Genomic DNA, 26,017 nt, shown 5'->3' with positions numbered 1-26,017 from the left:
CTGGAGGCTGTTCTACCTTTATGCGCTGGAGTTATTACGAAATCGGCGATCTTTCTGCTCCCAGTATCACGAAATTTTCTGCTTCAGGTGTTGCAAATTTTTCGCGAAACCGTTTGTTAATTTAATTTTTATTAACGCGCACAACTTTATTTAGTTACGGGTTTTAAAAAACACGACTGGCGTAGGCCCCACGTTGGGCGCCAGTTACGGGATTTTCTACTAAAATCCCTAAAAAAACATATTTTTGAAAATTGGGTTGTGTCAACCTTTATTGATGAGCAGCAAGACTAAGACTAAATTTTACAATTGGAATTACTTAAAAGCTAACTTACTAGCACCGGCCAATCGTTGACGCTGATTCTCTGAATTGCCAAACTGGGCTGCGCGTGTTGACGGTGGCTTCCTGTTGCTGACGGTGCGTCTGGCTTTTGCTGTGGGAAACGTTGTGCAACCCAAGCTGCACTTCCGCTCTTATTATTGTGCTTTTGCTGATCACTCAAAGTGCCGATCAGCAAATGTTAACGTGTTCCATGTTAACATATATGTTCAATTTTAGAAGTCTGAGAGTAGGTAAAATTTCGCATATTTTTACATCACTATTTCGTACCATATGTTCGCTTCGTCTTCGTAAACGAACTCCACAGTTCGGATATAGTGAAGCAAGTGATGATAATGCAGAAATTTTAACTGAAGATAAAACTCAAAACAATATTGTCTGCCGCGAACATTTTAAGGTTTTCCAGCAATGTTTTGAAAATATTAAAAAGCATGCGGATAAAATGCATACAAAAGCGCTATGTCCAATTTGCCCAGCAGTTAATAAAGACGCCGCTTTCCCTATATTTTGATAGACTTTTCACAAGTAAAACTCATATATGTAATACTTCTATATTGGCAGTAAGCTAACTTCTCAATGTGTAAGCATTCCGAAATCAAAGCGAGACAGTCTAGTACCGTTTTTGTCAATGTATTGTGTACTTGAGTGCCGTTTTTGTATATGTGTTGTGTACATGTTTATTTATAAACGTATGTGTTCCTTTTCTTTCGTACGTGTTTATTGATATATCTGTACTGTAGTGTTTTCGGACGGTACTAGCTCTTACTGCCAATATAGGATTATTACATATATGGTAAAACTATTTTGTGAATATTGCTTTCTTCATATGAATTATATCACATTTTTGTTTAATTGTTTTTTTTTAATAAACAAATTTCTTTTTCTTTTGTCAGTAAACTGTTTTTGTTACAAATAGTATAAGTAAGCAATGGGAAATAAGGCAAAATTGGTTTTATTTCCAAATCGGAACAGTAATACATAATGTGAACTTTCTTGCGATATATTCGCAATATATGAAGACTTTTTTGTAATCTAGTTTCGGATTTCACATTCCCAATGTTTATTTCATCAGAAGACCATAAAAATAATTATTAATACAAGCAGATAAAGAAGAAAATTGCAAAAAAAAACGAAGCAACTAGATTGCTCCAGTTTTGCACCCAATAGAAAATTTTACCATTTGTTTGACTTTTAATAAATTGGCCATAACCAATTTGAATATTTTAGCTTTTATGGCCATCTTGGGATACTTTTGCATAGGTTTTAGATGAAATCTGTTGAGGTGCGGTTTACTTCAACGCCATGCCCAAGGTCTTGCATGCGATTGGGTGAATTTTCGTAATTGAACAGTGGCATTTAAAAAAACTTCCATAAGTTTTCTTTCGGACCTGGGATTTGCGCAGGTTTGGTCCGTGTTTATAAAAACTTGGGATTTATACCTATTTGGCCACAGTTTCGTAGAATGTTTCTGATTATTGTCCTGTCAGAATTGACAAAAGCCTGCGAAAATATCCTCAGAAATTTCCAAATTCTTTGAAAGAGTTCACGCGGCTTGATAACAAAATTTAAGGAAATGAGCCATAACTCTTTGAATTATAAAATTCAGCAATTACTAAAAGGGGGAAAAACTGGGACAATAGCGTTCATTTTTATTTGGTCATTTTTTTCTGAGTTTCCATATGCGAATCTTAAAGGTTTTATTGACAAACGTTTATTAAACATCAGTAAGGCGAAATGCCAGTTTGAACTACGATAAAGTAAATAAACTGAAGAAGTACATTACCACAATATTTACTTTCCGTTCTATTCCCTGCAAACCAAAGTTCCCGAAATCTTAACGAAATCTTTAGGAGTATCTGATTTCTGTAACGATTTTTTTCCGAATCTTCAAAGAAAATTATATGAAGTGGTTGACACGAACTCGTAAAGAAATTTCTGTACGAAAAATAAAGAAAATTCTGAAAAAAGTCTGCAAGAAATTCTTCACATAGCAGCATTATTTTCATTTCTTTACCGATTTTCTTCCGAAATTTCGTAAAAGAATGGAAGTGTGCGTAATTTATTTCATTTTAGAAAATTCTGCAAAAAATCGGATGGGATCTTTCCGAATTCTTTAAAAATTCTTTACGATTCAGAATACTCTGAAAAAATGGTTTGCAGGGTTGTTATAGTTTTGCTCTTCAGTGTATGTATGTATGTATGTGTTCCTGCGCTCCTATTACCATGATAAAAACATAACAAGGTAAAACCATTGAGAGGCAGTCTGACGTTTGCCAACAATATAAATTTAAAATCAAAACTCAAACTCACACACACATTCTCATTTTCAATCTCAAACAACAACAATTGTGAACAATTTAATTTTTTTTATTTTCAATTTTATATGATTTTAAAATGTTGGCAAACGTCAGAACAAAATCATGGCCGACGAATTGAGAGAATGAATTTACCTTGTAATGTTTTTATCATGCCTATTACAATACGAACAAACTTGTTTGTAGAAAAAACTTGTACCGAAATGAGTTTGAATGATTTTAATGGTTTTCATTCATTCATTCACATTTTTCCATTTGAAGGTAGAAAATTTAAAACAAAATGTATACTCATAACTTACAAAATTAAAAACGCTGAGTATTTTGTATGTGAAGTAAAATATCAAATCTACTGTACTCTGTATGGCTAGAAGTTTGAATGAATTCATGCAGCCTTCTATTGTCTACCCATCGCACAGAGGAGTATTTGCATAGTAAAACCGGTCAAAATTATTTTATGTGTTTTTCAACTCAGTAATTAAATAAAACATGAAACTTAATTATAATTAGGGATTTATAGGATAAAAATTACTAATTACACTTATCTTCTTCTTATCTTCTTATCATTTTCGTGAAATATTTAGTTATATTGAGTTACCATAAGTCCACGAAAAAACTTTTTCAGAAAAAGGCAAGATCGGAATTCGTTTTGCTAGAACATATTTAGGTCGACGAGTTCGGATATGCGCTTCCTTCTTTTAGACCGGCTCGTGATTGCAAATAACTGGAATTGTGCAAAAATTTTCGTTACTAAAGTTTTGATGCTATTTCAATTTCAATTAAATAAATAACTTAAAAATTAAAAAAACGAATGCGGTAAATTGATCTAAGGACAAAATCATTCTCGCCGAAGCCAGTTAGAGAGCATTATTGTCCAGTTTCATAGTCCTTCAAAGGATCTCCCGAGGACTATAAAATTATGGAGCTCCGTAAATTTGGGTACCCACCTTCGATGACGCTCGAATACACTTTTCGGCATTCGTTTTCTTATACAGTTACTCCCAAAATTGAGCGTACGGCTCTTTTTTGTTAATATTCGCAATGTTTTACATGCTAAACATTTTTTGTTAATTTTGTATTAAAATATGGCTTATATTTTAGCAAACTCCATTTAAATCCAAGAATGATACTGTGTACAAAAATTAAGAAAAATGTGCATGGTTTCAGCAAAATCGCTAACTTTTTAATACAAATCCAGATATGTAGTTTTATAGCCCATTAAATTTTAGTATAATAATGTGAAAACTTCAAGTCTCTAAAAAATCGCGTGGATTTTTGAGAATTTTTTGCTGACTGTCCTAAGCATTTTTCCATATAAAAAAATTGTGAAATTTGAATTTTGCTGAAACTTTGCAGATTTTTCTTAATTTTTAGCATGTAAAACATTGCGAATATTAACAAAAAAGAGCCGTACGCTGAATTTTGGGAGTAACTGTATTTTTAAGTTATTTTTACAGATGAAGAAAAAAGTAGGGAAAAAACTAGCGATGGATCGGGGTTTTTCATTGAGCGTTGACAAATAGTATTCAACCGTTACGTAATTTTTAGCAAATTAAAGGTCGGAGTTATACCTGTTAACAATGCGACTCTCGTTATAACTATAGATTGAACATTTCTGTAAATAAAATCCAAAATTACAATTTTACCACTCATCGTGTTTCGTCGTTCGAAAATCAAAATGGAGCACATGCGAGAAAATTGTTTTTGCTTTAATTGCTTAAAGCTAACTGTAGTTACATATATTTCAAGGGATCAAACTTTGACAAACCTCGACAAATAAACAAAAATACCAATATTTAAAAATAAATATTTCTAAAATTTTCTGAAACAAGGCCATATTAAAAGCAATTTACTTAAATTTAGTCTTAAATGATGGAAAGGGCCTTCTTCTTCCACGGTCAAAAGGTTTTTTCTTGAAATAGGTCTTCGCTAAAACACAATTACCGAAGAATAGAGCTGTAAAAGTAACGAAAATTTGGATACCCGTATGTATTCGTTACTAATCCAATCAACACCCGTATCTTTCGTATCGTTACTTTTGATACAAGCACTTGTACGTCACAAGAATCATCGCAACAAATCTTGCAGCGTAAGGAAATCTTCGTTCGTACATATGCATACATGTACATACCCTGCAAAAAATGGGACTAATCCGGGATGACTCCGGGAGCAATCGCAAAGGAGCATGCGACTAATAACACTTTTGATCTCTTTATATGGAATGAACTGATCACTTTTGTTCGAGCATGTCCTATGAAGAGACTAATTGTTCACCTTTATACCCGAACGGGTATAAAAAGCGTCTAGTCGCTTTTAAAAAATAAAAATAAAAATTTGCGCGAGGTGAGATTCGAACCGGGGTGCTCAGTTTTGTTAGGCGAATACTCTCTCTGTGTGCCAACGCCGCACATGAAATTTCATTGACTAAGTGCGTACATATTATCAAATCGTTAATAGTACCCGTTAGAGATGAGTTGGGGACTAATTGGTCTCCAATTATACCCATAAGTGATGAGTCGAGACTAATTGACCTCCATTAGTACCCGTACGAGACTAGTTGGGACTAATTAATGCCCAATCGTACCCGATTGAGAGTAATCTCGGAATACTCTCTTTAGAGATTAGTCGCACAATTTTTTGCAGGGTATATACATATGTATACAAGGAACATATTTTTGTATCGATTCGAACAATTTGATACAATCAAGCACTTGTACCTCACACGAATCATGCATGCATGTACATACATACACACGCAACACACTTTAGTATCGATACGAAAAACTGTTTCGTTCCCGCACAATATTTTGTGTTGTATTGATTCACGTTGATGGTGCATATTGTCATATTGTTAAGTACCCTGCAAACCAAAGGTCCCGAAATCTTAACGAAATCTTTAGGAGTATCTGATTTCTGTAACGATTTTTTTCCGAATCTTCAAAGAAAATGATATGAAGTGGTTGACACGAACTCGTAAAGAAATTTCTGTACGAAAAATAAAGAAAATTCTGAAAAAAGTCTGCAAGAAATTCTTCACATAGCAGCATTATTTTCATTTCTTTACCGATTTTCTTCCGAAATTTCGGAAAAGAATGGAAGTGTGCGTAATTTATTTCATTTTAGAAAATTCGGATGGGATCTTTCCGAATTCTTTAAAATTTCTTTAAGATTCAGAATACTCTGATAAAATGGTTTGCAGGGTACATACATGCATTCATACATATGTAAGCACATATATATAACATACATATGCACTTACATACATATTTCAATAAACATATTAACATACTCAATTAACATACACTACTTATTAACATTAAGATAACATAATTATGTTAAGACTTCAGGAGAGTTAACACTCTCTGCATTGTTTTACTGTTACATACATATATTAAGTAAGCTAACGTTAATATTTATTACATATATATTATGTAAGAAATAAAGAGTTCAGTTGTAAAGAAACATCGAAGAAGGTGGTTTAATTTCGCAACGTGACTGGCGACGAGGAAAACAATAACAGAAGGAAGAGTTTACTTGGCAAGAGTCAAATAAGCAATCATCTGCGAACAAAAAATTTTAATAATTATAATTATAAATTATAATAACTAAAAACTTTTAAAGTGATGTAAAACATAAAAAAAAGAGTTTAGGCTTTTACTTGAATAACACGTGTATGAACATTTATTGAGTGATCTAAAACTGAATGCATTAAAGTGAGAAAAACGAGAAAAAAAGTCGAAACTTAAAACTTTTAATTACATGTGATGTAAAAACAAATTTCAAGATAAAAAGAAAAAAAAGAAGAAGTTAAATTTCGGCCTTTTACTTAAATAATTAAGTGATATACAACTGAAAATATTGCAGTGAAAATAACGGTCGAACATTTTTTTCCAAATACCTATGTACAGTTAAATAAACGTTAGAACAAAAGAGAAGAAGCTGTGAAAAAGCCTGTGCTTCACAGAAAAAAAAGAACAAAAAACAAAGAAAAACTTTACACTGAGTATACTGCTCTATATAAAATATAGTCAGAGAATTTTAAAATACAAAATTACTGTAATCATTTCTCACAGCAAAAATTAAGTGTTCTCCATAAGCACCTAACTAAATACAAAAGAAATTGCTTAAGCAGGAGCAACAACAACAGTAGCAACAGCAGCGGCGGTACATAATCAATAAAGAGCAATCCTTACATCGAGAGAAAAAATAATCTACACTAGTAACAAAGTTAAGAGAAAAAAAATGGTTAAACTATACGATTAACAACAACAGCAACACCCACTTACAACTGTAAGAACAAACAAACAGCGAAGTAAATCGCAACAACAGCGAAAAGCAAAAATATAAAGCAGAGGAAAAAATTAATAAACAACAACATTGAGCAAGCAACAACAATCACAAGTTATAAGAGATATCTGGCTAGCGGTCAAATACTTTCATTATGCAGTGAGTAAAGCTTGGAGGAATTACTTGGGATAAATTTTGACATACATACTTACATATGTAAAATCATTTTGTACATTTATGTATTTTTGTTTTTAACCTTTAACAGGGGAAATTTATTTGGGGTACTTTGTATCATTTTTTTAAGCTTTTAATTCATACTACTATACATATGTATATATAAACACAACATGGAGGCAATAGAAATAAGCAGAATTAATTTAGTGTTAACATGCATTAAAAATATTGAAAGTTTTGATGGAACAGATCAAAACCACTTACCTGATTTCATATATCAAATTGAGAATATTCTGCCATCATTTGAACAATTTGACGCTAATAATAGAAACGTAATTTTTGGTTATATAAAAAATAATTGCGTTGGTAAAACAAGAGAAGCTATTCATAGGTATAGTAAATAATTGGTCTATTTTGAAAGAAATTCTTATAAAAAATTTTGGCGAAAAAGAAAATAGCAATGATTTAATGTATATTTGAAGACGTGTAGATTAGAGGGTACAATTGAAAATTATTATTTTAAAATAAATAAATTAGCAAATAGAATACACAACAGAAATTTAACTCACGGTGATAACACATACACAACTGAAGAAGTAAATAGAATTTCTTTAAAAACTTTTAGAGATCACCTCCCCGAACCAACGCGTACCATGATTTTTGCTAGAGATCCCAAAAGTTTAGGAGATGCATTTAAAATTGTATTAGATGCAAGACATCAAAACTATACGCAATTTGGGCAAACAAAACAAGAAAATTTTAGCGCGATAAGGACAAATTTTAGTAATGAATATAAAAAATATAAAACTCCTAATAATAATGAATTTAATAACAGATTCAATACGAATAATCCACATTATCATTCCCATACTGGGAAAAATTACAATAGAAACAATGGTAATACTTTCAACAATGGGTCTCACTTTTTACATAGTAATCAACAATTTAGTATACCTGGAAATTTCGATCGAAGTTATTCCTATAATCCTGCTAGCTCAAATCGTACAAGGCAATCTGAGAATAAAATTCCGCAACAAATTACTCCTTATCAATCAAGGTCATGGACTGAACAAAATACGCAAAATTTTCGTAAAATGGATCAGCAAGTAGAACCAATGGAAATTGGAAATTCAAGCGTAAATTTTCCTACCCCTGCCGATCGCGGTTACCCTACATAATTTTAAATAGCCCCATAAAAAAATTAAAATTTATAATTGGCACTGGGGCGGAATTTAGTTTAATAAGTCATGATATATGTCACCCCAAGTGGAAACAAAAAGTAAGTGTAGTAGCGAAAGCTTTACAATTTGTAGATTTCTACTGTTTAAGGAATTTAATTTAAATAATAACTTTTTGTGAATTCTTGGAGTGTGACTTTAATAAAAAATTTGATGGTCTAATTGGAAATAACATTTTAAAAGATTTGGACTGTGTAATTGACTTTCCGAATAGACTGTTAGTAACAAAAAATGCTGTTTTGTCTCTATTTTTGTCTGAAGAAGAAGAAATGTACAATGAAATATCATATAAAAATAATATTATAGAAATATTCAACTGCGAAATTAACAAATATAATATACAAAATTTTATTAAAATAGATCATTTACAATTAAATGAAAAAGAAAAGCTTTTAAAATTACTTAACAGATACAAAAATGTATTTTATGATAAAAATGATGAATTAACATTCACTAATGAAATAAAGCATAAAATTAGAACTAAACATAACATGCCAATCTATTCCAGGTTGTATAGGTACCCGGAAGTACATAAAGCAGAAGTCGATAAGCAAATCGCAGATATGCTAAAACAAGGTATTATTAGAAATTCTAGCAGTCCATATAATAGCCCAATATGGGTTGTACCCAAAAAATTAGATGCAAATAATAAGCAAAACTGGCGTATAGTTATAGATTATCGCAAATTAAGTGATATAACTATAGAAGATAGATTCCCTATACCAAATATGGACGACATATTCGATAAGTTAGGAAAAAGTCAGTACTTCACCACTTTAGATTTGGCCAAAGGCCAAGTAGAAATGCATCCTGACGATATCGCGAAAACGGCATTTTCGACATCTACTGGCCATTATGAGTTTTTACGAATGCCATTTGGGCTGCGAAACTCGCCAGCTACATTTCAACGAATGATTAACAATGTATTGAAGGAATACATTGGCTCAATCTGTTTGGTATATTTAGATCACGTGTTAATTTAATTTTTTCTGCTAGTATAGAAGAACATTTAGAATCCTTAGCTAAAATACTTAAGCGATTTACTGAAGCCAATTTAAAGGTGCAATTGGATAAGTGTACTTTTCTTAAAAGAGAGACAGAGTTTTTAGGGCATGTAGTTACTCCTGACGGTATAAAGCCGAATCCTGATAAAGTTAAAACCATAGAAAACATAGTACTACCTAAAACACAAAAGGAGATAAAATCCTTTTTGGGGATCACAGGATACTATAGACGTTTTATAAAAGATTATTCACGCGTTGCATACCACATGATTAAGTATTTAAAGCAAGGAGTAAAATTAAATATTAACGATAAGGATTACACAGCTGCTTTTGAGAAATTAAAAAATTTAATTAAAAACTACCCAATACTTATACACCCTGATTTTAGTAAAACGTTTACACTTGTCACAGATGCAAGTAACTTTGCTTTAGGTGCAGTTCTCATGCAAGGGAATCAAGTGATTTCTTTTGCTAGCCGCACACTTAATGGGCATGAAAAAAATTATAGCACAATTGAAAAAGAATTGCTTGCTATAGTTTGGGCTACAAAATATTTCCGTCCATATCTTTTTGGAAGAAGATTTTCAATTAAGACCGATCACCGTCTTTTAGTGTGGTTAAATAATATAAAAGAACCGAATTCTAAGCTACAGAGATGGAAAATTAGACTAAATGAATTTGATTTCGATATTACCTATATTAAGGGTAAGGAAAATGTTATAGCAGATGGCCTTAGTAGATTAAATTATGAAACTACCGAAAATGAAATACAAAATAAATTTAAATGAATTATTCGATGAAGATATGAATACTGTACATAGCGCAGAAAGCGACGACTCCGATTTTATCAAGATTAGTGAAAAACCAATCAACCTTTTAAAAAATCAAATTTTTATTGACTATTCAAATACTTTTTCTTGTACAACAAAAATACTTTTTAAAAATAAAATTCGGCACATTTGGAAAATAAAAAATAGACAGTGTTCTAAATTTCATGAGAGACAAACTTCCTACTAAAGGATTAGTGGTAGTTTTTTGTCCAAATATTGAATTGTTTAGGGAGTTTCAAATTAACTACATTAAATACTTTGCTAAAAATAAAAATCTTAAAATTCTAAAATCAAATTTATTAATGGAAGATGTGACTGACAGAGATCGACTTTTACAATTAATTCATAAAGAACATATTAAAAATAATCACAGAGGCATTACAGAGGTTTTTGCAGAATTAAAAAAGCACTATTTTCATCCGAATCTTCAGAGAGAAATCCAAAAATTTATAGATAATTGTGAAATATGTAAGTTGGCAAAGTACGATAGAGCTCCCATTAAACACAAATTATATATTACACCTACACCAGAAAAGCATAATGAAATTGTCCATTTAGATATATGGTTTCCTCAACGTGGGGTGATGTATTTAACCACTATAGATAAGTTAACAAAATATGCAACCGCTAATTACCTAGAAGACAGAACCTGGATTTCTATAATAAAAGCGCTGAAAGAAAGAATTCAGTACTTAGGTAAACCGAATAAAGTTGTATTAGATAATGAACTAGATACCATTGCAGTAAGAGAATTCCTCAAAGGGCAAGAAATAAATGTGCATACAACTACATCCTATTTAAAAACAGGCAATGCGGATGTAGAAAGGCTTCACGGTACGTTATATGAGCATATAAGATTGTTTAACGCCGACCCACTTAATGAAGACGATATTCGTGAAAACGTGTTTAAAGCATTAGTTTCCTACAATAATTCTATACATTCTACTACCAAAAATCGGCCAATCGACCGGATAAATAATCTAGTTTCAAAAGAAGATCGATCAAAGCTTTCAAAAATAATGCACACAAAGAAGAGTAAAAATGTAAATTTGTTAAACGAAAAAAATAATAGAGTTTCTAAGATTAATTTTGAAAATGATATTGTCCAAAATAACAGAGTTAGTAAGTCTAAGCCTAAATATAAGAAAGTTAAAAACTATAAACAAGAAGGAAATTATTTAATATCAGATGACAAAAACTGTAAAAAAATATATAAGACACAAGTAAAACGTAAGAATCAATGTACATGGTTAATTTTTGAATCAACAGGGACTGCCGATTCTGGCGGTGGAGGTGTCATATTGTTAAGTACATACATGTATTCATACATATGTAAGCACATATATATAACATACATATGTACTTACATACATATTTCAATAAACATATAGTCTGTTCCTTTGAACTTCGGACTAAAACCTGTGGAACTGTCAAACTACAATTTTACTCTCTCAAATGAGAGTAAAAGGAGAACAGATGCAGAAGTGCATAGGAACGCAAAAAGCACTATTTCCTGTAAAAACGTCAGTCGGTTTGTTTACATGTCATTTGTACAACACTGATTTAGCTGAAATATCACTAAATAATTATTAAAATCTATACATATTCAAACATTTCGTTGTTTACTTCCATTTTTTTACAAACATAAGGTACTTTGCTTTCACCGCTGTTAGTTTTTGCTTGCACATGTAAATCAGCTGATCGTTTGACACTTTTCATGAACTTACAGGAAAAGAAACTCCGGACTAAATCCTGTAACTTCTGACTAGGAACAGTTGCTCAGTTACTCTCTCAAATGTGTTCCCACTTACAGGTTTTATGTCAATAGGAACGACTTCCTGTAAGTTCTGACTAAATCCTGTAAACCGGACTGCTATTGGAACAGACTAATATTAACATACTCAATTAACATACACTACTTATTAACATTAAGATAACATAATTATGTTAAGACTTCAGGAGAGTTAACACTCTCTGCATTGTTTTACTGTTACATACATATATTAAGTAAGCTAACGTTAATATTTATTACATATATATTATGTAAGAAATAAAGAGTTCAGTTGTAAAGAAACATCGAAGAAGGTGGTTTAATTTCGCAACGTGACTATATACGGAACATGCGAGTAACGAGATTATTATGTGAGTAACGCTTCGGTACTTCGAGTGAGGGGTTGTATTCGTTACTCAGTAACGAATACATACGGTATGCTACAGCTCTACCGAAGAAACAAATAGAACGACTGAAAGCATGGAGAAAAAAAAACTTTCACAACATTGACTGTTTTCATGTTGAAGGTGAAGTTGAAGGGAAAGCAGCGGAGGGAGTTTTCATGGATACCATTCAATAGATCAGTTATTGAGCTTTAGGAATAATATATTTTACTGGACTTTTGCAACAATTGGTAAATCTGACTTTTGACCGGGTTTTATGCATAAATACTCCTATATGCATCGTCTGGTTATCCACATCACTTCAAAAACTGGAAACAGTATCAGAGCCGTTTCGTCAAGGCGTTGCCAAATATCCTGGTGAGCTCGCTCTTCAACAGAAGCCTATGCATACATATCATTGCAATACTTCGTTCCATAGTCTTTTTCTTATTCAATGTTAAAAAAAATAGTTCATTCGAAATCACATTTCTTAGTTGTACTCATAGTAGTAAAAATATACAGCTTCTGCTGAATATAAAGGTGTTGTATTGAATACAATTTGTTAATAAACAGTAACCGTAGATTTTGAATGATAAAAGTATTCGTAAACAATTTAACAATCCAGTGAAAAGAACCCCAAGGATTTAGGAATTCAAGGATTAATTCAAGGATAATCGTAACAACACTTATAGTAACGACATTTTAGTATTCTTTGGCTATTTCCCTTTCGTTTATTTAATGTGTCTTATTTCATTATGAAAGTGTAGCTTGTTATATAACAAAAACCATGCTAGTAAAAACTTCAAACTCTTACTTTAAACATTCTGAGTATGCTGTTTTGTAGCCCATTCAATTTTATTTTAATGAAGAGCAAATTTTAGGTAACTAAGACATACTGTTGAGTTTTGTAAATTTTTTTGTGGAAGGTGATGCGCGAACAAAAAATTTTCATAAATCAACACTTACCTAGCTACTTCAAACTTGCACTTTATTATACTAAAGTTTGAGAAACTGCGTACTCTAAAAAATTCTAAAAAATCTGATTAAACAGTTTCAAGTTTTGATGAACATTTGTTAAAATTGCGGAAAAACTAAAAACAATCGGCCAAAAATGGCCGATGCCGATTAATCGGTCGGACTTTAATTCACACTCACCTATTGAACGAGAAAACGACATTCAAAAAGCGTGGATAACATAGGCCGACAAAATAAGACCGATCTCCTTACCCAGAAACCAGACTATACTTACCCGAAGGTTGTCGGTGCGCTGAATTCAAATTTGGCCACGGAATTGCTCTATCGCATCAGGATTTTGAGATATTCTAACCTATAAGTGCAAAAAATTCCTTTTTTGCCCATTTTTGAAGTAGTGTATGCAAGCCAGAATAATTTTTCTCAAAAAAATACAAAAAAGGTGCTAAAGTACAAGTCTTTCTCTTTGAAATGGCGTTGAGTTTGCTCAAATATCTTTTTGCTTCGCTGAGATATTACAATCGGCCTGTGTAATCGATAATCGACAAATAGTCGTTTATCTACTACTAGTCGACACTCGCAATAGGGGTGTAGGTATCGAGATTTATGCATAAAAAAATCGTAAAATAGTTATTAAAACAACAGATCTTTAAAATAATAGTTAGATAAAATGCCGCTTATCAAGGCAATGCCTTCAAAGAAAAACCGTTTTTTCGCTCTCCTGTAAAATTTGAGTGCCGTAAGATAGGGTTTTATACCTTTCATGGGCATGAAATGGTATTATAACTTTGTTCCGAACTTTGTAAGTACCAGAATAAAAAGAGATAGACCAACTTAAATGTATACTTATATGATAAGAAAGTCGAGCTGAGTCGATTTAGCCATGTCCGTCTGTCTGTCTGTCCGTCTGTTTGCATCCAATCTAGTCTCTCAGTTGCCGAGGTTTCCGGTTGAAATTTGGTAAGTGGGTGTATTTTTATATTGCATAATTTTGCAATACTTGCCCCCACTATCAGCAGAATACTTGCAGTGAAAATTACAAAGATCGTAGACCTATAACCTATAGCTCCCATACAACTGATTGTTCAGATATAAGATTTTTCGTTATAACTCTTCCATTTATGTAACTAGGAACATGAAATTTCGCACTGTTTTCACTCATTATCAACAGAATACATACAGTGAAAATAACAAAGATCGGGTCACTATAACCTGTAGCCCCCATACAACTGATTGTTCAGATATGAGGTCTTTTATCATAGCTCCTCCTTTTATGCAGCTGGGTTTTCACTCTTTATTAACAAAATACTTACAGTGAAAATACAAAGGATCGGGTCACTATAACATATATCTCCCATACAACTGATTGTTCAGATATAAAAATTTTCGTTATAACTCCTCCCTTTATGCAGCTGGGAACATGAAATTTCGCACTATTTCCACCCATTATGGTGAAGATTTGGTCGCTATAACCTATAGCCTCCATAAAACTGATTGTTCAGATATGGGGTTTTACTGTAAAACTCCTTTATTTGGACAGCTAAAACCGATAAACTTCGTAAGATATTTCATAAATAATAATACAAAGTCTACTGAGAAAATCGTCAAAATCTATGCTGTATAAGCTTTATCCCCTATACCACTGATTGTTCAGATACCAGTTTTTGCGATATATTTCCTTTATGTAGGAAGCTTAACTCATTAAATTGTGTTACCAGTTCACATACCGATTACATAGCAGAGAAAATCACTTAGATTGGTGCTATATAATGTATATCTTCCATACCTTTGATTGTTTAGATACGATTTTTTAATATATGTAACTACTCTCTCGATGTATGCTGTGAATATATAAATTTTTCAAAAGCAGTAATCTGTTAAAGTAAAATTTTTAGATGTTCATGTTGGGTATGAAGCCTTCGGCATAGCCGAAAACAGCGCTGCTCTTACTTGTTAGAGCTGTCAAACTATCGACGATACTATCGATAGTCTGGTCACTTGAAATAACTATCGATAATTTTAGTACTATCGCCACTATCCTTTCATTGATAGCTCATTCCCTTTCCTAACGCTTTTGACATTTGCATTGGTTCCAAGGCGTATCAACTACAGGTGATAGCGATAGAAGCCATGCTTCTTCTTATGAGCACGCTTGCGTTAAATTGTCGCCTGTTTTGCTTTGTTTACATATCCGCATATACATACTCATATACGTAAATATATACCTGCAAACAAATGCTCACGAAATCTTTAAGAATATCGGAAATTTGTTACGATTCTTTTAGGAATGATTAAAGAAAAAGATATGAAGTGGTTGACAAGAACTATTAAAGAAATTTCTGTACGATTTCCTAAAGAAAATTCTTTAAAAAATTGTGAAACCCTTCAGAATACTGTGAAATCCTGGTATGCGGGGTATACATATACATACGAATATGAATAGATAAAGAAGCTGTTGATGACACAAGGAGTTCATACCAACGGTAAATGTTGTTTTTTTACGATTGCTACAACCTGTAGTTATTGAATCATGCATTGGTTCAAAGAGAACAAAACTTGTTAGCATTATTTCTAAAAGCGTAATTTTTTATTAGTTGCGTTCCAGATGCTCACGATAATCACGATTTTCAGGTTTTTTTTTTGCAGGAAAGCGTTCCAGGTGCCAAAAAACCTGGAAACCAAATTTTGAGCTCGGGACCAACGATGTCAGAGTCGGAGGTCTTACCGCTGAGCTATTTTCATATTGTACGAAAAGTGAGAATTTGTGCATTTACTTCTCAACAGTGCGCACCTAACCACCGAAAGTTTCAGCTGTCCCTCTCTGCAGCCGTTTTGCACTAGTTCAGAGATAGTTCTGAAATGTGTAGGGCAGAACTAGAGCTTTAACAGACTGTCTCTAAATTTTACTGCAGGGAAGCTACTGTTCCATACGAACACAGATATGTAAACGAATATGTGCCTTGTTTTTTTTTTATTAAATTAAAAGTGGATTGTTTTTTATTATAAGTATATACACGTAATTAATAAAAACTCATATTTTGAAACTGTGCTTTTTTTTGTAAATACATACAGAAATACATAATATATGTACATATATCTTGGAACAGGCAAAATCGTAGATGCTAAGCCAAAAACAAGACAACAAAGCGTGATAAAAAAAAGAAACATATCACACTTCATTTAGGTAAGCAGGCCATAACACTTCTACACTTCTGTTTTTGTAAAACCCTTCAGCATAGGAAGTGCGCGGTCACATATGTATGTGTGTACATACATATGTACATTAGACTGCATCACCGCCGGGATTACAAAATTTATATTGTTGCTTTTCCACAATAGTTTTTATTAAAAAACGGCCTCAAGCTCAATAAAAAATTGTTGAAAATAATTTTTCAAAGAGTGATTTACGAAAAACTTAAGTAACTGGGCCAAAACTATTCTGATTTAGACTTATGGTATATCGGTAGAAAGGTATTTTCCCACTATTTTTATTTATGTGCAAAAAAGAAGTCATTAATGTCCTAATTTTTTTATAAATACCATGGCAACTGAATTCAACTTTGAATGATGTGCCTTCATCGTTTCTCTTTCATCCTTTGGATAAGCTTATTAGCAAAGAAATAAAAAGGGTGAGAGAATAACTTTCTAATGATACCTCACAAGTCTAAAGTGGTAGAGTTTAGGTTCAGTTATTCAAGTTTTTCGTATACCAATCTTTGAAAAAAGTTCAAAAACAGCATCAAAAACCTCATTATTACGATTTCAATCAAATTTTTATTTTTTTTTTTTTTTTTTTTTTCTATGTAAATTTTTAAGTTTAACCCGTTTTGTCATTTGATATGATTTTTTCAAAAAACATCTTTAAGAAACTATTTTTATTCATAAGAAACTCAATTTTTGGAGGTATTTTCAAATCGGATTTTATAATTCTTATGGAAAAACAGTACAGATTTTTTTTATGGGGAGTGATGCAGTCTAATGCAGCGTTTTTGCTGAATTAAAAATGCAAAATTTAGCTCTTTCGAACATATGTTTTCGAAGAGCGTGCATGCTTACGCATTTAATAAATGTACATTTACCCACGTTCGAAATCATCTGTTTATTGTTTACATTGAAATTAAAGCAAAATGCTTGGAATTAAATTTAGTTAGGAAAACAAAATTATAATCACCTATGTATGTATGTATGTATATACGTATACCTATATATCCAACGTTTAACAGAATCCAGGAGGTACGTTTTGGGAAGTCGAGTGCCAATGCTCTGGAGATAATAACTTCAGACAAAATTTTAGACTGAATAGAAGTGCTTTTAAAAAATTATGCAGTTTTCTGGATCACCTAATGAGAAAGGAAACAAGATTCCATAATACCATCTGCTTGGAGAAACGAGTTGCCATCGCCCTATATGCTCTTGGACCCTCAGCGGAATATCGTAGCATTGCGAACTTGTTTGGAGTGGCCAAATCAACAGTATGCGCAGCTCTCTTGGAATTTTGTAGGCAAGTGTGGAAAAAGTTACACCCAATGTATTTTAACCACTTTCCCCTAAGTAGAGAAACAATTGAAGACTGTGTTAATGGGTTTAAACACATTGGATTCCCTCAGTGTATGGGTGCTCTTGGTAAGCCCTTAAAATTATTACTTTTACCCAACTAAGTAGCGAATATATTTTTCAGATGGATGCCACATAGAAATTCATCCCAGACAGGAAGAAGCAGTCGATTATATCAATTATAAAGGATGGTATTCCACAGCGTTACTAGCACTTGTTGACGTAAGGTACCCAGCATGAAATTTTTTAGATATTCTATTTTGCATATATGCATATTCATCCGAATGTAAATTATATAGCACATAACTTTTTCTTTTCTTTTAAAGATATCGTTTTTTATACATCAACGTGGGAAGTCCAGGAAGATGTAATGATTCCCAAGTCTTTGAAAAGTCCAGACTAAAAAGGGAACTGGAGAACTGCTCATTTCTGAACACAATGAGCACAAATTTAGGAAATTTTGACATCCCAGTTGTCCTTCTTGGAGATTCTGCCTTTCGTTTTTCCAAATATTTAATGAAGCCTTTTCCATTCAGTTTGGATAAAACGCCTTCCCAAAAAGCTTTCAATTACCAACTTTCAAAATCTCGTAACGTGGTCGAAAATGCTTTTGGGCAATTGGAAGCAAAGTAATTAAGTGAATATAGAAGTGGTCGTTAAATACACTTATTATTTTAACATATATGTATACAAATTTAGGTTTCGCCGGATCGGAAAAGGAATTGATAACAGAGTTGATAATGAAAATTCTATTATAAAGGCTTATTGTGCTTTGCACAACTTTTTAATAGCAGAAAATGACCCAGTTACACCTTCTTGGCTTAACGAGCAGCACGCTAATGATATTAGGAGAAGACAACCACAATCCGTAGACTCGCACCAAAACTTAGCAGAAGCTGAATCAATAAGAAATGCGTTCTGTTCATATTTCAGTAAGTTAATATCACGTTTATTTCAGTTCATGTCTTTTTATCTTGACGCTTGAACTTTTAGCTTTAAAAACGGAAAAGGGTACTCTGGAAAAATGGTATCACTATTGCAAATCCAAAATGTACTTCAAAAATGTAAACAAAATAATTCAGTCCAATTCTCAAAACCTTACTTACTATTTCCTTAAAATCTATATACTTTAAATCTACTTCAAAAATGTAAACAAAATAATTCAGTGCAATTCTCAAAACCTTATATACTATTCCCTTAAAATCTACTTCAAAAATATAAACAAAATAATTCAGTCTAATTACTACATACTATTTCCTTAAAATCTATTTAAGAAATCAAGTATTCCGTCCGTCAGCCTTCTTGCATCCCTCTGCTGTTCTTGCATTGCGACTAGCTTTGCCTTTTCTATTTCGACCAATTCATCGTTCGATTTTGTAAATTTTTCCATAGCCTCCGAAAAATTGCTTTGGATACCCTCACAAATCGTCACTAATCGATCCATCTTTTTTTGTTTTCCAGATCTGGTAGATATTGCTGCGCTTGATATTGATGGGCGAAGTATTTCCCCTCTGGATCCTGACGGCAGTGGTGATGAACACGACGGTGATGGCGCGATACCGACTAATCAGTTTAGTTGCCTTTGGCGATTAACCAAAGAAAGTGTTTCTTTTTAAACTGTAATCAATTACTTAAATGTCGTGGAATATTCGGGTGAAGGTATTTATCGTTTATTTGGTACTTTATATTTTCTTGCCAAAAAATTTTATTTGAAATGTAGACGCTAAAAATGATTAGTAAAAGTGTGAATACCGGTCCGTCAGGTCTTGAAATTAGACGAATGTTTTAGAGAATTTTATGTAGTTTTCGAATATATAATTTGATCTTTGCGCCCTACTTTGCAAATATATGTAATTTTTGATTTTCTTAATTTTAGATTTCCAGCTTCTTTTTGCATAATTTCGCGAAAGGAATTTTGCGAATAATGAAAAAATCTCACCAAACATTGGGAAAAGAGCGAGTATTTACACCTAAAACTATGTTCACATATCAATATTATCTCAAACAAAGCTCGTTTTTTAATCACCCCGTTTACACAGGCAAATCTCAGATTATTAGCCGTCAAATTTGTTGTGCTTGTTATTCTCACATCTCAAAGAAAGTTTATGTTTCTTCTCTGTGCCACCGTGATCACGTTTTTCTGCTATAATAAGCAATATAAATATATTTTAACTTAACATTTTATTAAAAATACCTTTACAAACCTCTTTTACTTGCTAGCGTACATTTTTGTTTACTTTTACATTTGGCATTTCTCTTCTCTTTCGCAAAAACAATCGATAAAACTAGGATGGACACCGAAAAGTTATCGGTTAAATCTGAGATTATTTTATAATTACAGATTAACAAGGGCCGAATTTTATATCGCTAATCTTTCGTTTTAATTACAGATTAGGGTGTTAAGCTCGAAAATGAGGATAATCTACTTATATATGAACCTAGTATAAGTCATTTTATAGTATAACCTTTGTTTTCTGAGAGTGGAAAGCAGGAAACAAAAATTAACCAAAATTCCATCATATTTAATGACTGGGCCCACATTTTTTGTGAGTTTTGGACGTTATGGTGATCTAATCTTCTCCATACTTTATATTTAGGTTTTTCTAATAAAATAAGGACTACAAACTAAATTTCATCGAAATTGGATGAAATTTTATCTTTCCGCTCGCAAGAGTAGAGGGCGTGGCAATCATTCCATCTTTACAAAATTTCATAATTCACTATTTCTAAGTAAAACTAGAACACATGTCAAGTTTCAGTGAAATCGGTGCAGGTGTACTATTATTTCCACCTGCCTCCATATAGTCGAAACACTGTGAGTCGTCCCCATACCTGCCGTGGCCTTCCTATGGAAAAAACATTAAAGGAATACATATTTTTTATAACTTTGGAATGACTATAGTTACCTATATTTCGCCGTCAAATTGTCAATCTTAATTTTTACAGATGTGGAATTGACATCATATCCTTGCATCTGCATTTCTGCCGCCATCTCCTGATAGACATGGCTGTTTTTTCTGGGCCCCCCCCAAGTCATCCACTTTTTGTTGCCACAACATTACAAATACCTCCTCTGCATCTGCGGTCCAAAGATTTCGCGATCGCTTCATTTTTTATTATTAATATTTATAAAACTTTATTTAAATGCGCACAGGAAAAAACCATCATCAAATATGCATGTATCAGCAAAACAAAATGTCAACAAATATTTATGTATGTTGTTCCGAATATTATTCCGAAATAAAAGTCCTTTCCAGATAATAAACAAACCGCTTATCCAAATTAAACAAGTTTGGTACCATATTAAAGAGGACTTTAATATCTTTATAACTGAACGAGGAAAGCCATATATTTAAAAATATTTCATTAAAAAATGTTAATCAAGTCCCATAGAACAAAGCTTGTGTCAGGTATATGCATTTCTTTAGTATTAAATTATAAAAAAAAAAATAAAAATTAAGATCGTTCGTTAATTCTGTTTAAAATCTATTTCATTCCTCTTTCATATGATACCAAATTTGTTTCATTTCGACAGACGGTTTGTTTATTATCCGGAAAGGACTTTTATTTCGGAATTACATTCGCAACAACCCTGGTATGTACACAGAAACAGCAAAACTTATTACAAAAAAAAAATTATTATTGAAATACAAAGTCATATTGCATCTAACTAGTGCGCTCAATCACATATTTAGTTTTTATAAGTTTTTTATATGCACATGTTACATTAAAAATAGGAATTATAAAAATCACAGCGTTTATACTTCACACAAATTCAGAATATTATGAAGTACTTTTATACTACACTTACATACTTATGTATTTATGTACATATTTTTATACTACATTTATATGTACATATATGTTTAATGAGATCAACAAAAATTCAGTAGTCTTGGTTTTCAAGGGACGTCTTCGTTAAAAAACATGGAAACAAATTAAAAATAGTACAGCATTAAAATGAGTCTTTAGATGACCAAACATAGTTAGAGCCGCCTGTGTTTCTCCTTGCAAAGCATTATATCATTCAACGTTGAAAATTCGAATCGATTTCTTAATTTGGTTTTTATAAGAGACATCAAATGGAAAACAAAATCACTTAGCTCTTTAAAGCAACTGTCTCCTAATCCATTTTTTAAACTCTTTACCGTTTCCCAAAACTCTGTTATGGGAAGCTTGGAATTAAGACTTTTGCTTTGGAAGCGTAACAATTTCCATTGTGTCGTAAGTATGTCTACATCACATGGAACTAAATATGAAAAATTGTTAATAACTGGAAAAATTGGTTTTTCTGATAACGCTTGGTTTGGTATAATTATTGAAAGGCACTTCAGGTCGTCTCTTCTAAAATCGAACCGTTTTCGCATGCCTCAAAAGTTCTAAAATAAAATTACGGATGTTTGTTTTAAGAGCGATTCTTTGTGAGTCATAAAATAAGTCTGATGCCAGGAATGCTTCCGCTTTACTTCCAATGAAAACGTCTTTAGTGGGCATAAAATTGTGTTCATCACAAACGTCAAAGTTTTGTAGGGTACTAAGATTTTTTAAAACGTTATCTTTAATATAATGCGACAAAAATAATTTGAAATGTGTTTCGAATCGGGAATGTAAATATGGCAATCGGATTTTTTCGGATTGAAACTCCTTATTCAAATCATTTGTTATTTTCAGGATATATGATAAGAAAAGCAAATATACTTTAATTTAAGAATTCATCATTATGTTATACGAATTAGTCGTATAGTTTTATTCCATTTACCTCAAGAACACAATTTGTAAAATAAAGCCGTAAAGGAGCCCACTGCTCAACAATTCGCCCGATGACACTTTCTAAAGAAAGCCACCTGGTTGATGCAATACCTAAAAGTTTATGTGGCTTTACACCACAATATTCCTGGAATTCTTTAAGTTCGCAAAGTTGCAGGCAAAGTTTTGCAAGCATAACTGGAGCATAAATACGGTGACCATATTTTTGCGAGCCGAATATGGGACAAAAAATAATTTTTCTAATTTTTTGCATAAAAGCTAGCAGACCTTATTAGCCCTGAAACAGCATCCTTATAGTAACATCACAAATTTTTAGGATATCTTTCTCGAGATTTTTACCCTACAAAATTTTTTTACAAAAAAAAAAAGATACATTTTAATACGATAAAGTGCAAGTTTTAAGTAGCTAGGACTTACCGTTAATTTTTGGCAATTTTTTTTGTCGACGGTGCTACGCATTTTTTTATACAAAATCAATATTTTTGACAACTTGTTGATAGGGAAGCAAATGAGCAGCACGTTGCACTTTCACTTTATTATACTAAATTTTAATGAGCTACAAGTGATTAAAAAGTTTGTAATTTTGGTGAACATTTGCAGAATTAATTCTTATAGTTTTTGCAGCAAGTCGGAAATTTCGAATTACATATATGGTTTTTGTTAGGAAAAGAGATCTTCTTAAAAAAAAAAATAATAAACATTAAATAAACAAAAGAAAAACCTTGCTAAAATATAGAATCCTAATATATATTTTGGTCACTGTATGTGTTCCTCGATTCGAAGCACACGCATTCAGACTGGTTCATAAGCATGCCATTTTAATGAGCTTTTAAGGCCTCGAAAAACCGAACCCCGAAAACGCGACAAATACAGGACATTAAAAGAAATACAGAACATTTGGCGTCCCGTATAAAATAAATTATTTGCCAGGACAAGTGGTCCAAAAAGAGGACTGCGCCGTATAATACAATACGGATGGTCACCGTAAGCATAAATGTAAACTGTGACATTTACATTTCTGATATAATATCTTTGAATTTTTAAATTTTGTCTTGAACACATTAAAGTCTCTTGTCATAATACTAGCTACATCAGTGGCCAGCCCAATTAAATTTTCCATAGGGATACGATTTGCAGAAAAAAAGTTTTTTATAGATTCATAAATTGACTGAGCATCACTTTGAAACAACTCGATTAGTGCAAGAAATCTATCGCGAATTTCATTTGCAGATGTGTCAAAGTATCGTACGACCAGCACTAAAGCTTTCCTTGTGGTTAAGGGTCTGATTATGCATACTTCGCATAACTTCGCACAACCATTTGTACCAGTGAAATAAAAATGTAACTTAAGAAAATGTGAAGCAAAATCTAAACTCAACAGATTGCTAAGTTTTTAAAAGTTCTGCTAATTTCTGGATAATGGAATACAAACAAAGTACGTGCAAAGTACATACTAAATTACAATTTGAAGTTTATGCGAAGTTGTGCGAAGTTATGCGAAGTGTGCATAATCAGACCATAAGTCAGTGGTCTCGTCAACTATAAGGGAACTTTGCTTGTCCTTAAATGGTAGAATTTTTTCTTTAGACTTTTCCGCAAGAGTTGCTGTTATATGCGTTGACTTGGTTCGCGCACATTTCAATTCTTTAGCAAGTTTGGAATCAGGACAGCAAGTGTATAACAATGTTGGAAAAAAAATCCATGAGAAGAAACGGAAGGTTGTGGTTTATTCAAAACATTACTAACGTATATTCCTCATCGCGAATTTGTTTCATTAGACAATAAGTGCTTTGGCTTGAGGAAGCAAAATTATCAATTTTAACCTGCTTACTTTTTACGTCAACGTTTTTCTTGTGGACAGCTTTTTCTTGGTGCAGTTTCAAGTGTGAAGCGTGATTCATTAGAGTATTTTCGCATGCTCTAACAAACGCTTTGCCGTCTCGTTCTTGAAGCCAGGAAAAGTTAGTAATCCACTCTTTTCGAAACTTTCGTTTGTCATTTTGCATCGTCTCTTCACTGAAATTTATATTATTTTGAGCATTTAGAATTTTTAGAGTTAAAATTTAATATAAAACATACCCAGTGCTTTCATTACTTTAGACTTCAGTTCCCCAATCCCCATTGGTTTGCTTAATTGAGACTTCAGGTCCGCCTCCATTATCAACTTTCGCTTTTTTTATTAAGTACCTGAAAAAGTTAAAAATATGCATATATTTTCAAATGTAGAAAGGAATATCAGTCAAATCATATATTATAGAACTAGTTATACAAAAATTATTACTTATCAATGGTGCAAAAGCCACATCAACTTTGGTACTGCTAACTGGTAACCGGCAAAATCACTGTGAAGCTGGAATTTCACAAAAATCATATACTGTCACATATGCACACTAGTTATTTATACAATTGAAATTATTATTATTATTTATTAATTAATATAATTAAAATTACAAAATTAATATAATAGCACTAGCTACCATGGCTATCGGCTTAGTCAAGGGATAATATATATAAACGTAATGTGTATTTATATTAGATGAAAGATGTTTAAAGACTTAAGAAAGTTAGACATTAATATGATATTTGATGCAGATGGGAGGGAGAGGACATTGAGCGGGTGTGCGTCTTCGAACGCTTTTGTGCGTATAGCGGCAATACCTGAGCAATGCAGTAGAATGTGACGTGTGGTTAAGTTGGCAGTGTTGCAGAAGGAGCATGTGGGCTGAGAACTTCTTGTAAGAAGGTGTTAGTGTGTGAGGAGAGCATGTCCTAGTCTTAGGCGAACGTAACATCTATTCATCCATGTTGTTGTCGTAGTAGGTAGTGTTACTGACATGCCACTAGGATGCACCTCTTTATATTCATGTTGATACTGTTTCCAGTTCAGGTGAAGGTGAGACTTCAAAGCAGTAGAGTACATCGTTTTAATTGATGAAGTGCCAAACGGATAGAAGGTGTGTAGGCAAAAATGTAAAGCAAACTTCGCAGCTTTGTCAGCATACTCGTTACCAGCTATACCTGCATGTCCAGGGATCCACATTAGCTTTGTATTTGGTGCTAATTTAATGGGCAGTTGTTGAAGATGTTATATTGGACCTATTATATATATAGTGAATGTTTCTTGCAGCTCCGAAAACTGATTGGCTGTCAGTGCAAATAATGACTTTTTTGTTCCCTTCTTTTACTAAATGCAGGGCCGAAATGATACCTCAGCTTCAAAAATGCTGGCGTACTGTGGTAGCAAGCCGAGGGATAGAGTTAAACCGGTATCATTTGTAATAGCGAATGCAACTCCGTTGTTCTGTTTGGTCCCATCTGCAAAGATTAGATTCCACCCACTTTGCATAAGAAGCGTAACTATGTTCAAAAATGATTGTTGGTATGAAGC

The 26,017-nt window shown here is 32.6% G+C and overlaps 1 protein-coding gene and 1 long non-coding RNA gene across 5 annotated transcripts; one reads left to right on the top strand and one right to left on the bottom strand.

Annotated features, from left to right (window-relative positions):
• Window positions 1-16,350: 16,350 nt before the first annotated feature.
• LOC118750850 (putative nuclease HARBI1) lies at window positions 16,351-19,689 on the top strand. 4 transcript variants are annotated; one of them, XM_036485575.1, is made up of 7 exons: window positions 16,351-16,492; window positions 17,532-17,809; window positions 17,864-17,931; window positions 17,987-18,089; window positions 18,189-18,491; window positions 18,562-18,794; window positions 19,324-19,689. In XM_036485575.1, the coding sequence occupies exons 2-7, from the start codon at window positions 17,652-17,654 to the stop codon at window positions 19,476-19,478; spliced, it is 1,020 nt and encodes a 339-aa protein (XP_036341468.1). In that variant the 5' UTR covers window positions 16,351-16,492; window positions 17,532-17,651; the 3' UTR covers window positions 19,479-19,689. The 4 variants fall into 4 exon arrangements, with proteins under 4 accessions (XP_036341468.1, XP_036341471.1, XP_036341467.1 ...); XM_036485578.1 differs by lacking the exon at window positions 16,351-16,492 and having other exon boundaries at window positions 17,346-17,805; XM_036485574.1 differs by lacking the exon at window positions 16,351-16,492 and having other exon boundaries at window positions 17,346-17,809.
• A 4,801-nt stretch (window positions 19,690-24,490) lies between these two features.
• Window positions 24,491-24,981, bottom strand: LOC118750849. The gene is made up of 3 exons (XR_004994442.1): window positions 24,911-24,981; window positions 24,709-24,816; window positions 24,491-24,645 (listed from the first exon to the last, which is right to left on the bottom strand). It is a non-coding gene; the product is annotated as an uncharacterized LOC118750849 (long non-coding RNA).
• Window positions 24,982-26,017: the final 1,036 nt, after the last annotated feature.

Source organism: Rhagoletis pomonella, unplaced genomic scaffold (assembly GCF_013731165.1).
Source record: "Rhagoletis pomonella isolate Grant_MI unplaced genomic scaffold, Rhpom_1.0 Rhpom_scaffold_00422, whole genome shotgun sequence".
Classification (NCBI taxonomy): Eukaryota; Metazoa; Arthropoda; class Insecta; order Diptera; family Tephritidae; genus Rhagoletis; species Rhagoletis pomonella.
The sequence above is the reverse complement of the archived record's forward strand: the minus strand, read 5'-3'. Positions and strand labels throughout refer to the sequence as shown.

What these genes read in the sequence shown, in the direction of transcription:
- LOC118750850 (XM_036485575.1), top strand. Translation starts at nt 17,652, where the DNA reads ATGAGAAAGGAAACAAGATTCCATAATACCATCTGCTTGGAGAAACGA. An exon ending in TCAGTGTATGGGTGCTCTTG is followed by an intron (nt 17,932 to 17,986) that starts GTAAGCCCTTAA and finishes TATATTTTTCAG; the next exon opens with ATGGATGCCACATAGAAATT. An exon ending in TGCGTTCTGTTCATATTTCA is followed by an intron (nt 18,795 to 19,323) that starts GTAAGTTAATAT and finishes TTTGTTTTCCAG; the next exon opens with ATCTGGTAGATATTGCTGCG.